The 16,984-nt window shown below is 36.0% G+C and overlaps 1 protein-coding gene across 4 annotated transcripts in view; it reads right to left on the bottom strand.

The window, feature by feature from the left end:
• The window catches only part of TCF12 (transcription factor 12), a 386,352-nt gene that overhangs the window by 126,892 nt on the left and 242,476 nt on the right, over nucleotides 1-16,984 (bottom strand). For all 4 annotated transcript variants that reach the window (XM_054716203.1, XM_054716202.1, XM_054716201.1 and 1 more), the window contains exon 6: nucleotides 10,858-10,922. In XM_054716203.1, the coding sequence (XP_054572178.1) occupies nucleotides 10,858-10,922 (65 nt within the window). The remainder of the gene's footprint in view (nucleotides 1-10,857; nucleotides 10,923-16,984) is intronic.

The following is a 16,984-nucleotide window of genomic DNA, read 5'->3' on the forward strand; positions in this document are numbered from 1 at the left end:
CAAAAATAATTCTTATCAATAGAGATTAAACAATTAGGTTATTGAAATCATTTTAAATGCATTAAATATTGTCTTAGCAACTTAAAATGTAAAAGCAGTAATGGGTTCAGGATACACCATCCTTGGTTGAGAAGTTTGAGAAACTTCTAGAAGCAGGAAGCAGACTCTGACCCCTTGCCCCCAAGCCCTTCTTCCCTGAAGCAGACCACAACATCTTCAATGTGAGAGATACCCTTACTATACCCGGAGGGAAGGAGCATCCTTATCTTTATCTCTAAAGACAAAGGAATGCCAAGAAAAATCCTAACAAAAAGGTCTTGCTAAATTTCCCCCAATTTACCTCATCCTTGTTAATCTATCATATTCCTCCACAACTATGCCCACTCTTCATCAAACCTGGCATTTCAGTTGCTAATGAAGACTCTGTCATGTAAAACTTTCTTTAAGTAAGTATGCACACTTTTCTCCTGTTAATCTTTGTCAGTTTGCTTTTCAGACCTAGCTAGGGACCCTGAGAGGGCGAAGGAAAACTTTCCTCCCCTGTAGCAGCAAGACTTTCTCATACTCTGATGGTATCTCAGGCTGGATAATTATTCTTATTGACCTTATCCTTTAGGGTTTCTCTCTATATAATGTCAGAAATCACCCCATTATGTAACACAGTTCAAATTATAAAACTGCCAAGTTCTCATCGGCTAAGGAAAATAGTTCTCTTAGGAGAGAAGCCTTATTGTGGGGAGAGGGAGAGGAAGAAAGAAGTACCTACACCATAGTATCTTTTATGTAGCAGCTTGTAATCATGCTACCAAGTAGAAATGATCCTGTTCTTGAAATGACCACAGAATTACAAGTTTAGAAGGGACTGGAAATTTGTTTATCCACTGCACTTAAATCTTCAGCCAGGAAGAGAAAAACTGTAGAAGTCTTGGGTAACCTTTTACAGAGCTGTAGGAATTCTTTCTATATCTTGAATATGGGTCCTTAGTTAGATAGGTGCTTTATAAATATTGACTCCCAGGAGTGTGGCTTGTCTAATTTTTTGAAACCTATGCCTTTTTCCCCCTTAATTTATTGATTGGGGGCGGGAGGAGGGGAGGGAAGAGAGAGAGGGAGAGAGACCAACCACTTATTTATACATTCATTGGTTGATTCTTGCATGGGCACTGACCAGGGATTGAACCTGCAACCTTGGTATATCAGGACAATGCTCTAACCCAGCGGTCGCCAACCTTTGGGACCTTGCGGACCTCCCGTTGGTGACCGCTGCTCTAACCAACTGAGTACCAAGCCAGGGTAAATGTATGCCTTTGGATAAGCAGAAAATTTTAATTCTGATGAAGTCTAATTTACCATGTTTTCTTGTGTGGTTATTTCTTTCCGTATTCGGTGTAAGAAACCTTTGCTTACTCCCCAATTGAGAAGATATTCTCCTATGTTTTCTTCTTAAAATTTTTTTTTGCAGTATTAGCTTTTACATTTAGGTATAGGATCGATCCTCAATAATTTTTGTGTTTAGTGAGGGAAAAGGACTGATGTTCATATTTGTCTGTACACATATCCACTTGTTAATGCATTTTTTTGTGGTTGTTCAAAAATCTTTCCTTTACCCATTGGACTACTTCAGCAAACATTGTTGAAAATCTAAATATGTGTGGAACATAAGTGACTTCATCTTAAAGCTAATCCACCACCTTGACATCTGGGTGAACCTGGACCCCTTTCCCTGCTCTGAAATGCACACACAGAGTTCTGGGCTGTTCCCAGGACTCCTGTCGCTCTCTCCAGGCGAGGGGATCTCAGAACTCACCCTGGCACCAGAGCCTCCCACACCTGGTTCTTTTGATTATTCACACATTTTCACTGCTTAGGAGATACAAGCACTTGGTCTGGGGCCGTGGTCGGCAAACTGTGGCTCGCGAGCCACATGCGGCTCTTTGGCCCCTTGAGTGTGGCTCTTCCACAAAATACCACGGCCTGGGCGAGTCTATTTCGAAGAAGTGGCGTTAGAAGAAGTTTGAGTTTAAAAAATTTGGCTCTCAAAAGAAATTTCCATCGTTGTACTGTTGGTATTTGGCTCTGTTGATTAATGAGTTTGCCGACCACTGGTCTGGGGGGTGGAAGGTAGGAGGATCCATTAGTCTTGCTGCCACCTGAGACTGCTTTCTGTATATAAATCCCCTATTACAGTCTTTAAACTGACAAGCTGTACTTGTCTGCCTTGTTCTTTGGCCTCTTGGACTTCTGATGTTTGGGGACTGCTTTGCATATACAGCCCTATCAGCAAACAAACTATGTTAAGTGTGGGTGTACTGGGCTCTATGTTATTCTAATGCTGTATTTCTTAGCCATGACAGTTCTTGCTGCTTAATTACTATAGCTTTATATAAGACCTTAATTTATACTAGTGAGGTAGCATAAATTCTCCAAGTCCACTCTTTACTTTTCAAGACTGCTTTGGGTATTCAGGTGCTTTTTATTTTATTTTTTTAAATTAAAATTAGCTTGTAAATTCACACACACACACACACACACACACACACACACACACACACACACACACTCCTGGTATGGTTATATTTGTGACTGCATTTAACCTACAGATCAATTTGGGAAGAATTGACATTTTAAGAATATTGTCTTATATTCATAAACATTATACATCTCTTCATTTGCTGATGTCTTTTTAAACTTCTCTAAATAATTAGTAGTTTCAGTGTTGAGGTCTTACATGTCTTTTAAAATTTATTCCTAAGTATTTTAACTTTTTTAGATGCTACTATAAATGCCACTTCTTTTCTTTAAAAAACAACAACACACAACTGTTCTTTGCACCCAATAAAATGTTCAGAACTTAAGTGTACTACTCAATTTTGAATGCATATCAATACACAAGACATTTCCATTACCTTGGAAATAGGGACTCCCTCCTCTCATTGGCAACCACTAATTTCAATTTTATCAACACATGACAGTTTTCCTTATTATAGACATTCATATAAAGGGAGTCACACAGTGACACTTGGCCTCTTTCACTCAGCATAACATGGAGATAATTAGATCATTCCATTTTATTGGTGAATACATTCAATGTGAGGACCCAACAGGTCATTTATCTGCTCTCCTGTTGATGAACATTTTGGTTGTTTTCAGTTTTAGGCTACAATGAATAAACTGCTACAAACATTTTTGATGAAAGGTTTTGTGAACGTTTTTGCTTCTCTTAGATAAGTACTTGGGAGTAAAATTGCTGAGTCATAGGTGTATCCGTATCTAATTTTACGAGAAACTGCCAAACGGTTTTCTAAAGTCAATGTACCATCTTACAGTCCCACCATCAATGTTTCATCTTTTTATTTTAGCTATTCTGGTAGGTGTGTACTGGTATGACACTGTGGTTTTAATTTTCACGTGCCCCATAGGTAAATATGTGGAGCTTTTGTTTATGTGCAGATTGCCCATTTGTGTATCTTCTTTTGTCAAGTGTCTGCACAAGTGTTTTGTCCATTTAAAAAACTGGGTTGCTTATTTTGTATTACTTAGTTGTCAGGAATCACTGTACATATAAGTCCTTTGTCAGATATATGTGTTGCAAATACCTTCTCCTTCTCGTGGCTTCTCTTTTCATTTTCTTGACATTCTTTTTTGATGAACACAGTTTCAAATTTTTATTAAGTTCCATGTATCAAGTTTTCTTTTATGTTTTCTGCTTTCTATGTCTTCCCTAAGAAATTTTTATTTATCCTTAAGTGGAAAAGATATTCATCCATATTTTCTATAGCAACCTTATTATTTTAGTTTTCATTTTTAAGTCCATGATCTATCTCAAATTTATGTTTGTATAGGGTGTAAGGTAGGATTGCGTTTTTAAAATATTGACATACAGTTGTTTCAGCACCAGAGGTAAAGAGGTGTTTCTTTTCTCACTAAATTATGGGGTTGCTCTTACCAAACATCATTTACAATATAGCTGTGGGTCTCTTTCTGGACTCTATTAGATTCCATGATCTATTTGTCTATCTTTATAAGAATACCACACTGTCTTGATTAGTATTGCTTTGTAGTAAATCTTGAAGTCAGCTAACTTAAGTCCTTTCTCCTTTCTTATTTTCAAAATTATTTTGGTTCTTAATCCTGTACCTTTTCAAGTGAACTTTAAAATTATCAATGTCTATAAGACCCTGCTGGAATTCTGATTTGGGCTACATTAAACCTCCAGCTCAATGGAACTAAGATCTAAATAGTACTGAGTGATCCAATTCATGAACATGGCCTATCTCTCTATTTATTTAGATCTTAATTTCTCTCAGCACTACAGTCATCCTCCCTTACCTATGTTTTCACGAGGTTTTAGTTATCCATGATCAATCATAGTCTGAAAAATATTAAGTGGAAAATTCCAGAAATAAACAATTCATAAATTTTGGATTGTGTATCATCTTAATAAGTACATGATGAAATTTCACGCTGACCATAAAGCAACCATAAAGTTGCTTGTAATGTATGTATCGTCAGGTCATAGTAGCCTAACACTATGTCATAATGCCTACTGGCAATCATCTCATCACATAGGCATTTTATCATCTCACATCATCACGAGGAGTACAATACAGTAATGCCCCTTTATCTGCAGGAAATATGTTCCAATGAGTGCCTGAAACAGTGTATAATACCAAACCCATTATATATATTTTTTCCTATAAATACATACCTTTCCACTTGAAAAAGTATTTTATGGCTTCTCTTTGGCATATCTGGATTGCTAGTATCACTACTCTTGTGGTTTGGGGCCATTGTTGAGTAAAATAAGGATTACTTGAACACAATCTGATAACCTTAAGGGCTACAATGTGAGTAATGTGTGGGTACATATATAGTATAGATACAATGGATAAAATATAGACTACTATCTCACCTAATAATAGACAAACATGTAAATTGACCGTACCTCTGCTACGCCCACCAGCCAATCAGGAGTGATATGCAAATTAACCCAACAAAGATGGTGGTTAATTTGCATACACAGGCACCGAGTGACCCGGGGTGGGTGGGATGCAGGTGTTCCACCCCACTCCCCATCTCTCAGGGCCTCTGGGCAGTGTGAGAAGGCAGAGCCAGAGCAGAAAGAGGCAGCTCTGGGGCTGGGCCAGAGTGGAAAGGCGGTGCCGGCAGCCAGGGAAAGGAAGGCCCATTCTAGCACAAATCTTCGTGCATCGGGCTTCTAGTATTTTATAGTTTTGCTTTTTGAAGTCTTACAATTTTTAAATTCAATTTATCCCTCAGTATTTTATGCTTTTTTGATATGATTATAAACGGTACTACTGTGTTAATTTCATTTTTTAATCTTTCATTGATAGTGTACAGAAATTGGAGTTTTTAGATTGGCTTTGTATACTGACACAGCTAAAAGTATTTATTATTTCCAGTAGTACATAGGCTTTCCCATGTACACAAATGTCATCTGCAAATTCAGCTTAATGAATTCCTTTCCAATTTTTATGTCTTCCTTTTCTTGCCTTATTACACTGGCCAGGACATAAAATTCAAGTAACAATAGTGGAAATTCTTGTCTTGTTCCTAATATTAGGGGGAACACTACTAGTCTCTCAGCATTAACCTTTTGTACTTGGATGTCGAGTGTGACTCGACACGGTTAGCATCGGTAGCAGGAATCGAGAAAAAGCAAACGAGTGCAAAGGGTTAAGTAAACTCTCAGCTACAGACCTTCCATGAATGACTTATCAAACTAAGGAAGCTGTTTTCTATGCTTTATTTGTTGAGAGATTTTATTATGAGTATTTGAATTTGTCAAATATCTTTTCTACATCTATGGAAAAATCATATTGTTTTCTTTTTAATTCTGTTAATGTGGTAAAATGAATTACTGATTTTGAAATGTTAAGCCAAACTTTCATTTTTTCTGGTACAAAAAATGAGTTGTTGCTCACCTCATAAAATGAGCTACAAGGTGTTCCCTCCTCCTCTGTTTTTGAGTACAGTATGTATAAAATTGTTTGTTTTTTTCCCCCTTAAGCATTTGGAAGAGTTCACCAGTGAAACCATATGACCCTCAAGTTTCCTTTGTGGGAAAGTATTTGAAATAAACCTCTCTTCCATTCTACTGGTAATTTGGGCTCTTTCCCCCTCTTTCCAATACTCTTTTGTCTTAATCAGTCTAGCTAGAAGTTATTAATTTTATAGATCTTTTCAATCACATTTTGGCTTTGTTAATTTTTCCTATTATCGGTTTCTGCTTTTATTTGTATTATTTCCTCCATTCTACTTATTTTGTGTTTCTTTTTCTAACTTCTTAGATCAGAACCTGAGGTCATGCACTGTAGAACTGCTTTGCAAATACAAGCATTTAATGCTATACCTTTTCTTCTGAGCACTGCCTTAGCTGCAACAACAAATTTTGTTATATAACATTTTATTATAATTCAGTTAAAATTATCTTTGAAATTCTCTTATGATTTCTTTTTAGAACCATAGGTTATTTGGACATGGGCTTTTAAATTTCCAGAATTTTGGTGTTATTCTAGATATCTTACTGACGTCTCATTTAATTATTTTGTGATTTCAAAACTTTTCAATATATTGACACTAGTTTTATAAACCAGCATACGGTTCAATCCTGTTGAATGTAACATATGCCCTTGAGAATAATTTATATTCTTCAGTTGTTGGGAACAGAGTTCTATAAAATATCAATTAGATCAAGGTAGTTGACAGTTCGTTTAGTTCTAAGTTTTTGTCTACTTATTCTGGTAACTGCTGAGTTATTCAAATCTATAATTATAATTTGGAATCTGTTTATTTCTCTCTTTAATTCTATTAATTTTTGCTTCATTTATTTTGAAGCTCTGTTACTAGGTATATACACACTTATTAATGTTCTTCCTGATGTATTGACTCATCATTTTATCATTATCTAATGTCTGCATATGAGATTGGCTATAATAGAAAAAGAGGATGGTAAAGAAGCAAATGGTATGGGTAAATTCCCAAACTAAGTGTTAATTGAGTTTTTAAAGTTAACTGTAATTTTCTCAAGGATATACTATCTGAACTCTGATGAAACTTAAATCTCTTTGGAAAAAAAAACAAGACCCTTTTCTAGGTTTGAACAATTTGAAAAAAACATTTACAAACTACTTAAATACTAAAGAGGTCTCAATGAGAAACTATTGTAATGATAAAAGGATTTTTCATTTTATTATGGCAGTTTTTAAAGTACTATACCTATCCTATATAATAAAAGCCTAATATGCAAACTGACCATCACTCCAACACACAAGATGGCTGCCCCCATGTGGTCAAAGATGGCCGCCCCCATGTGGACACAAGATGGCTACCACAAGATGGCCAGCAGGGGAGGGGAGCTGTGGGCAATCAGGCCAGCAGGGAAGGGTAGTTGGGAGGGACCAGACATGCAAAGGAGGGCAGTTGGGGGCGACCAGGCCTGCAGGGGAGGATAGTTAGGGGCGACCAGGCCGGCAGTGGAGGGCAGTTGGGGGCAATCGGGCAGGCAGAGGAGGGCTGTTAGGGGCAACCAGGCTGGCAAGGGAGGGAAGTTAGGGGTGACTGGGCCAGCAGGGGAGGGCAGTTGGGGGCGACCAGGCCTGCAGGGGAGAGTAGTTGGGGGGAATCAGGCCTGCAGGGGCGGGCAGTTGTGGCGACCAGGCCAGCAGTGGAGGGCAGTTAGGGGCAATTGGGCTGGCAGGGGAGGGCTGTTAGGGGCAATCGGGCCGGCAGGGGAGCAGTTAGGCATCAATCAGGCTGGCATGTGAGTGGTTAAGGGGTGATCAGGCTGGCAGGCAGAAGCGGTTAGGGGCAATCAGGCAGAGGCAGGTGAGCGGTTGGGATCCAGCAGTCCTGGATTGTGAGAGGGATATCTGACTGCCCATTTAGGCCCGATCCCAGTCGGACATCCCTCGAGGGGTCCTAGATTGGAGAGGGTGCAGGCTGGGCTGAGGGACAGCCCGCCCCATGTGCATGAATTTTGTGCACCGGGCCTCTAGTTATTAATAAAGATGTTGGCTTCTATGCTCTTTGCTGAATCAATTAAAAAAATTCAATTGCAGAATGATCTATCAGTACTTCCAGTAATACTGCCACCCCAGTTTCCTTTTAATGGCTCATCAGTTATATGATTGCCATGAAGGTAATATGAGGAGACTCATTTAGCAACATATTATTACATCATCTTAAGATGAAGTAAGGCCCATCAAGCATTATTAAATTAGCCTGAATTTTGTAGTATGTCAGCAGCATTTTGTGTACATTAATAGCGGAGTTAATGTTCCTTGGGGGGGATTTTGTTGAGGAAAATGATTTCCAAGTGGTGTTAAGATATAATTTTTTAGTCATTATTTATATTTTCTTGTATCATCATTGTGTGGTTAAAATTGTTATGTAATTTGTGAAAAGGTAAGACAAAATGGCAACTAATTAGTTTTTTCTTCTCTGACCCATTATAATAAATACTGTTTGGAATACAGGTACTTCTTTGAATGGGTGTGCTATACCTCTTTTAACTCTTGAGTTTCCTGAGCTTACTACTTAGGCCTCAAATCAGCTGGTGCCATCCACAATAATTTCTCCTACAAAATGCAGCATAGTCAGAGGTAGGTAGCAATAATAAATAACAAAGCCACCGTTCCTTTCACAGTAAGGAATCCCTTTGCTTGTTTTCAGAGTCCTTATCTTCAGTGAGGGCATTTGTTCTAGCTGCAGTATAATCTTCCTTCCTCTGTGCTGAATTCTGGGCTTCCTCTTTGAGACTCATGCATTGCTTCTGTGAATTCATAAACAAATCTTTCCCCCACTTGAATACATTTACATTTTCTTATATATAGAAATATTATTTTATATTTCATACATTCTAGTAACCTTATTTTTTCTTTTCCACACAGGCCTACCTAATCTCTCCAATATGTTATAAACAATTGTTAAACAGCAATCTTACAGTTTCTTATTTTTTCATTCTCCTTATATGCTTATACTTAAGTGTATACAGAGGAACTGGGTTTCTCAAAGCATAATCCCCAGCCCATGTCAATTAGATCACTTGGGGCACTTGTTAACAATACAAATTCCCAGGTCCCTCCTGGATCAAACAAGTTAAAATGGAAGGATGGTATGGGGACAGAATAGGAATCTAAGGGATTCTTATGATAAAGTATAGCTACATCATAGTTAAAAACATCAAGCATGAGTTTAGGTTTACCACTTGCTAAATGTATGGCCTTAAGCAAATTACTTAACACCATTTACTTATCTGCAAAATGGGTATTGTTAAAATATTAAATCTGTTCATGTTGTGGGGTTAGTGCTCAGTAGTAAATGGTAGCAATTGTTATTACAGTGCTATTCACATACATTTAAAATAAATGTGTTTTGTTGTTTTTAAATCCTCACCTAAGGATATATTAGGCAGGAGGAGGGGGCATCAGTTGGTTGCCTCTGTAAGTGCCCTGACCAGGGATCAAACCGGAAACCTAGGTGTATAGGCCGACACTACCACCAACTGAGCCAACCACCTGGTCAAGGCTAAAATAAATGTTTGTGTTTTTTTTTATATGAGAATTAAATCTGGTATAAACACACATTAATCCTTGGCAGAAACTGTTAAGATTCATCTTGGTGAAATTGGTGAATTATATAAATAGAGCTTACCGCTGTTTTCAACTAAACAGCAATACCTTTGCCAAGAGAGTATTCAAACTTGTTAATACAGGCATTAACTACGATTTATTGGATACAGTTGTAGTTTTTAAAAGCTTGCAACAGCTTTTTTAAGTTTAGCAGTAGTGTGAACGTTACACAAGTGGCTCTCAAACTTTTTGGTCTATTAAAAATAATATTAAGGGCTCAAATAGCTTTTGTTTTGTGGGTTATATGAACTGCAAACTCTGAAAAATATTCATTTACTTTGTAAAATGTACATGGAAGCAAAAATGCTAATTCTATTTTTCAAATGAGGAAATCAATGCAGAGATAGGATTTAAGGTTAAATGGTATTTCTTATAACCATAGGTCCTAACTTGTAGAGATTGGAATTGAACCTAAGTCTTCTGACTCTGAATGGCACAATTATGGGATGTGTATGAAATAGAGTAGTATTGTTAGTATGACTTAAAATTGGCTCACATGCCCATGTATGAAATTAGGGTGGATCTGCATGCAGACAGCAGAAAACAAATTGAACATATCCTGCCTTTCCTTTCTAAACCTTTTGGCTTGATTCTGATGGGAATCTGTAGTGAACTGAGTTCAGGATTCTCAGTCTAAAGACATGGGGGAAGAACTGAGAAGATGACCATTATTTGATACAAAACATGCTAGGGAATGTGCAAGAACTGAAAAAAAGTTTCCATATAAAGAGACTACAGAAAGTGAAAAATTTTATTAGATGTAGGACTGAAATGAAAATATTTCCAATGTTAATAAAGTTAACATTACTGGGTTTTCAAGCTACACAGAGCAACTATATGTTCTTCATGTAATGCATTAGTAACTTTCTTTTTATGAGGAAATATGCAAAAATCATTTTCAGAAACGATAAGCATTTTGGAAAGAGGTAGGAAGATAACGGCTATGCTGCTTCCAGTTAAAATGAATATTAGTTTTAAAAATCTGTGATGCTAGAAAAAGACTGTCTGGTGAATTGGGGAAGGGAAACCATTTTAAGCAGGGGGAGCACAAGAAAATATGTTTAATTGCCAAAAACCCAACACAGTCACAAATTAAAGACACAAATAATGGTGAAATAAATTGAATACATTTTTACATCTTCCATTAGAGCATTTATTTATGTATTAAAAATGATCTCACAGTCTTTGTAATTATTAAACTTACTTGACAGCCTGGTAATCCAGTGTCTCTGCTGTACAGGGAAAATGAGCCTCTCTCTGATGTTTTTCCTGTAAAACAAAGACAATAACTTTATATAAAACCCTCATTTGTTGACAGAATTCAACTTCTAGACCATTCATGATAATAATGTTGCAGTCTGGAAGTACAGAAAATTAGAAACAAGAAGATAAAAATCCAATAAGTAAAATTTTAAGTGCTTACTATCATTCCAGTCAGCTTAACAGTCAAATTCTGACTTTCTACATGTAATAGCATGTATTTTATTACATGTTTTTTTTTCATTGTAAAACATTAAAAAATATTCAAAAGATTGGACATCTATGTAGTCAACAGTATTATACATGTACCCACTAGTGAGAATTACTTTTTCCCTTATTTGCTTCAGATTGAACATTTCTCCCTCTCTCGTTCTCTCTTTCAGAAATTAAAACAGTGTAAGACAGCTCAAATCTCACCCCAGGTTCCAAGGTAACCATTATCATAAAGTTGGTGTATATGATTCCCATGTATATTTTAAACTTTTAAATATATATATTCACTCAAACAATATACATTACTGTTTGTGTTTAATACATTTAAACAGATGAGATTACATGGTATCTAGTTTTGAAATTTGCATTTTTGTGCAATATTATATTTTTGAGATATATGTTAGCAGACACCTAGTTCATTCATTTTTACAGTTATAAAATGTCACACTATACAAATAAAGTCAGAGTTGGTATATTCTTCTACTGAAAAATAGATTATTTCTACCGTTTTGTTATCATGAAGAGTGCTGAAACAAATATCCTTGCACAAGTGTTATACATACACATAAGAGTTTCTCCAGAATAGACACAAAGAAATGGAACTGCTGGGTTAAAAGATGTACACTTTCAACTTTTCCTTACTATTCTCTGAAGTAATCATGCCAATTTATGTTCTTCCCAGAAATGTTAAGAATTCCTGTTAGGACTATATCTGCCTTTCAAATGTCAAATGGCCAAGCGTCAGGAATGGTGTGGGCCAGCTCTAGAGGGAGATCAGATGTCCCGCAGTACTGACGATTGACAGCAGTGTTCTGACTCATTTGCTTTTTAAAACAATGGAATTTAAGTATGTTCAGGAAAGTGAGTCATATGTAGAATATTATATAATTAACTAAACAGTCCTTGACAAACAGACATGTTGCTTAATAAGATTTCTGCAGGGATCACAGTTTAGTGTTAACATCAAAGAAGACACAAACAATGACATGGCAGAGTAACTCTTGTTCTCCATCCCAAGGTCAAAGTAACAACCTAATTAAATCTGACAAGTTACCCAAAATATGTAAAGTTATTGAGGTTACATGAACTTTACTATAATTGTATACTATACTAGTTATTAGCCTATGATTGTACAAAACTGCACAGTTTATTAATTTAAAAAAATTCCACACATACATGGATTGTCAAAATTGTCTACTGATATAGTACATAATAATAAAAAAAAAAAGACTTGGAGACATATGGACTATGATAAAATAAAAATGTAAGACATGCCACAGTGGCCAACTCACGTAGAAAGCTTACAACTCTAAATTTGACACCTACTGCACTTCAGATATATCAAACAATTATTGTATCAACAAAGGTAGTTATTAGAAAATACATTAATAAATGTACAATTCTGAGCCCATTGGGATTATTACAGCATATGTCTTAAGAAGCATTATTACTGATGAAGCACATGTTCAGGTAAAGTAATGACCATACAAAAATGCAGATTTATGACAACAGGTTAATTAATGTGATCTATTTGCCTCACATTCTCACCATAAATAAGTTGTACATAAAGAATTTTACTTTGAAAAATATACATATGAAATAAAAAGAAAAATATTATAACTGTATAAGGATATATCCTTTATAACTAAGACTTCTTGTAAGAGTCAAGGTGATATCTTGGGATTTTGGACACTACTCTTTTACTCTTGGAATCTGACCTCACAAAACTATTAAAAGGATTGTTTGCAATTCTGACACATATCCCTCCCCATGCCTCATCAAAATGGATCAGGAACCCTGCTGGACCAAGAAGATGGCAGAAACTGAAGGGAAAATGCCAACTCAGAAAGACTGACAGAGAGATTACTGGGGAAAAATAAAGAATAACTACACTTACGGTTTTGGGGTATTACCTTATTAATCAAATAAATTAAGTAAGTTTATGAGGTATTAAAAATAATAAGCAAATCATTAAGAAAATGCTGCCTTGGGGTACCTCATAAAAATCAATTGTACAGGACCTGGGACATAATTTAAGATTTTAAATGAGTAGAAAGTTTTATAATTTTTCCCTCTTTGCTTTTCTGACCTACTATGAGAAGAACTGAATTGATGCCAAATCTTGATCAGAAATATTACCCCCCAACTATTCTTATTGTTTCTTTGAGAAAATAAGCTTCACTTTATAAGATTATCTCCATACAAATTTGGCAGCTATCATTAACAGTTTCTTCCCTTCAGTTAAAAATAATCATGTCTCATATCTTTGGCAAAACAGAATTGGAAGACTACATTAACATTTAAACAAATACAGTACTATAAAGAAAAACAACAACAAAAAACGGCTCTATCAATGGTTTGTCAATCACCACAATGTACTAACAACTAATTTTTGGTTGAAAAACACACTAGCCCTTTCTACCTGGCAAATTCCTTTTCCTGAAACATTATTTCAAACAACCACTAAAGACTTAAAGTTAAGTAACAACTTAAGGACTGTTATATTTTCACTCACATGTACTAGTAAAACAGTATTTTCTATAGACCTCAATCTATTGGCTGGAGAAACCTACCCTATAATACTCGCCTGACAGTATGTGCTCTTTTGCTACTGATTCAAAATAATGTTTTTATAAAAAAATTGCCAGACAGAGATATTTTGGAAGATATAGCTGGCTCAGTATTTATTTCTGCAGCAGTACAGTGACTACCTGAAAATTTCCTGCAAACTAAAATATATTACTTTCAATGAATTATATACTATTTAAGAAATTATTATTGACTTCATGAGTAACAGCACAATTAGAACAGTTTCCCTATTTATCTGATAGCTAATATTACTTCAATGTTAATTTTTGTTAAGGCATACTGATTTGCATTCATTAATTCAAATTCACAATCTATTATATAAAAACTCCATGTGCTACATTTTAAATGGATAGCATTAGACTGGTTTTTCTTATACAATAAAGGCTTAACCTAAAAAAAGAATTCCTGGATGTTTCAAAAAAGTTATCTAGGCCAACTTTACTATATTTCAAAATGATATATTTCAATATACAAATCATGAGAGCTTTTCCATATTTAGTTTTCAGAGAAACAATATGAAACCCTTATACAGGCAAATCTAAATATTTGTATACAAATCTAAATTTCATCACAGTTCTAAGAACAGTCTTATCCTCCTTTGCCTTGGGTATCTTTGAAACTCATTTTTACCCTAAGCTCACAGAGAAGCTTTTCCTTTTTTTTTTTTTTGGTGGGTGAATACTTCCAAAGGTTTACTACAATTTCAATCATACTAACCACTTGGAGAAACATAAAATACCATCCTACAAAGTGGGAAAACCTGTAAGGCCATTGGGTGTATCAGAGCAGAGACCTAGGAATTCTGATTACTGGATTCATCTCTTGGCTCTTGACTCTCTCTCACTGAGTGAACTGGGCAAGTTAAAAGTCCCTTATCATTAGTGGTCCCACTCACTCTTAGAAAAATCAACTCAGTAACATGCACCCCACACACGCCTGCAGTTTAATTAATGCTTATAATATACTTGGAAATTATTGTAAGAAAGAACCTAGGCCAATGCTAACCATCAGAATTACAGACTTCATTTTGGTAGCAATCTGCTCAAACTTACAGGAAAAAAATCTAAAAAGGATTTCAAACCAACAGACTATTTTTTAAAGGAAAGAAGGGAGAAAGGGTTTTTAACATAAATGCCTGCCTATTTTTTTTGCAACAATTTGTTTAAGTATTATTGGCTAACACTTGTGCCAAGCACACTGCTGGCTACATTGAAGATATTTAAATATCTAGTGCCAACAAGCACAGCTGCTGGACTCTCTATGCCCTTCTCTTGTTCACTCCATGCCAAATTACTCACACAGCTATGAAAGATGAGGCTGAAGCATAGGAAAATGCCAAGTGTGAGTGAGATTAGTAATAAACCAGAGGATCACTATAGAGGTCAGTGATTAGCAAGTTCCCAGTTGTAATCACTTTTCTAACTCAGCCTTTATCTCATCACTTATTCCATCTTAACACTACACCAACTTCCTGTGACCTGCAGGCATCAGAACTGTAAGCAGCTAGGTAATTTCCAATAATTTCTGCAAAATTGCTAAAGCACCAATAAAGTATGTTATTATCCTTGACAAGAGCACATAGTCAGACCTGGGCAATATGAATAGACTTTAGAAATGACTTCTTGAGACTAAAACCTAAGACAAAGTAGTCCAGGAAGCAAACGTGCACCTATCCAGTTACTTTTCACCATGCTCTCCACCCCTCCTCGTAAAATCAGACTCACATTAAATATAAACAGAGAAGGATGAGAAGGTTTATACAAAACAGTTTGCCTTTCAGCCATCAAAATGGCCAGAGAGAACAATTAAAATGCAAACTTCAGTATGACAGGTTGAGGTGGGTAGGATGTTAGAGATTAATGAACAGAGTAAGATACATTTTTATCAAATTTAGTCATTTATCAAAACTTTCTGGACCACTTTATGGTCCAATTGTGCCACATATAGAATATATAACAAGGTATTCATTATAGGTAGCTCAAAATCTAAACTCTACTTCTCTGAGACAGTTTATAACTGCATTTTCTAAACTGTCCCTGAAATCATATATACATCTATATTGCATTGTTGCTTTTCCTTAGGTTCAGAATTAAGTGTGTTTTCTCACTTAATGTCTCTATACTTCTCCAACCACATTGTTTAGAACTCAGAAACAAAGACATGTCATTTTTATAGCAATCCAATAGATTACAGAACTAGGAATCATCTCTTCATCTTGGCTGTATTTCAGGAGAACATGGTGAATGCATATTCTCTAAAAATAACAAAGTAACCTTTACATCACAATGTTTTTTATTCTATTCTTAAATAAAAAATAATTTGAAATAATTTAATTGATGCTTTACAACTTTCTAGGGATTAAATAAATTGAGCCAATCCTTCAATACTTTAATCTTGACTGCTCCCTTACCTATCCCCTGCAAAATCAGATCACCAAACAATTTGCCTGGTGCCGAAACCGGTTTGGCTCAGTGGATAGAGTGTCGGCCTGCGGACTCAAGGGTCCCAGGTTCGATTCCGGTGAAGGGCATGTACCTTGGTTGCGGGCACATCCCCAGAGGGGGTGTGCAAGAGGCAGCTGATCGATGTTTCTCTCTCATCGATGTTTCTAACTCTCTTATCCCTCTCTCTTCCTCTCTGTAAAAAATCAATAAAATATATTAAAAAAAAAAACAATTTGCCTGGGAGAAGACAGGAAAACATATTATCAAATTATTTTTGTAATCACACACTTAAATAATCTATTCCTTCTGAGGTATTGATTGTTTCAACCAAATTCTTGTATGACTGCTTCTCTGAAAAATGTCTTGCTTTATACAATAATAAATAGAACAAAAAGTTTATTATTGTTAATTCCCATCATTTTCTCACATCTTTCTATAGTTTGGCTGTTTAATTTAAACCACAACCTTACCAGGCAAGGTCAGTATCTGAGTCTGTTTTTTATATGGCACCCAGGGACCAGAAGGCAGATGCCACTTGTTCAGAGAACACTGATCTGGAATTCTAGACTTGTTTTGTTTGTGTGCCAGGAACAGATTCTACTCCAATGCTCTATCTATGGCACACAGCCATGTGGAAGCAGAGAGACAGTTTAACAGAACTGTGCTCTAAAATAGAGGATAATAAATGACTGTTAATTAGCTAGTTTCCCTTGACAATAAGAACTGGAACAGAAAGAAAGGAACTAGTCAATGGAACTGCTACCATTCACCAACTATCTGGTCAGAAACAGTGACTGGAATGAAACAAGCAGGGAGAGTCAGGAG

This window comes from Eptesicus fuscus, chromosome 5, assembly GCF_027574615.1.
Source record: "Eptesicus fuscus isolate TK198812 chromosome 5, DD_ASM_mEF_20220401, whole genome shotgun sequence".
NCBI classification, from domain to species: Eukaryota; Metazoa; Chordata; class Mammalia; order Chiroptera; family Vespertilionidae; genus Eptesicus; species Eptesicus fuscus.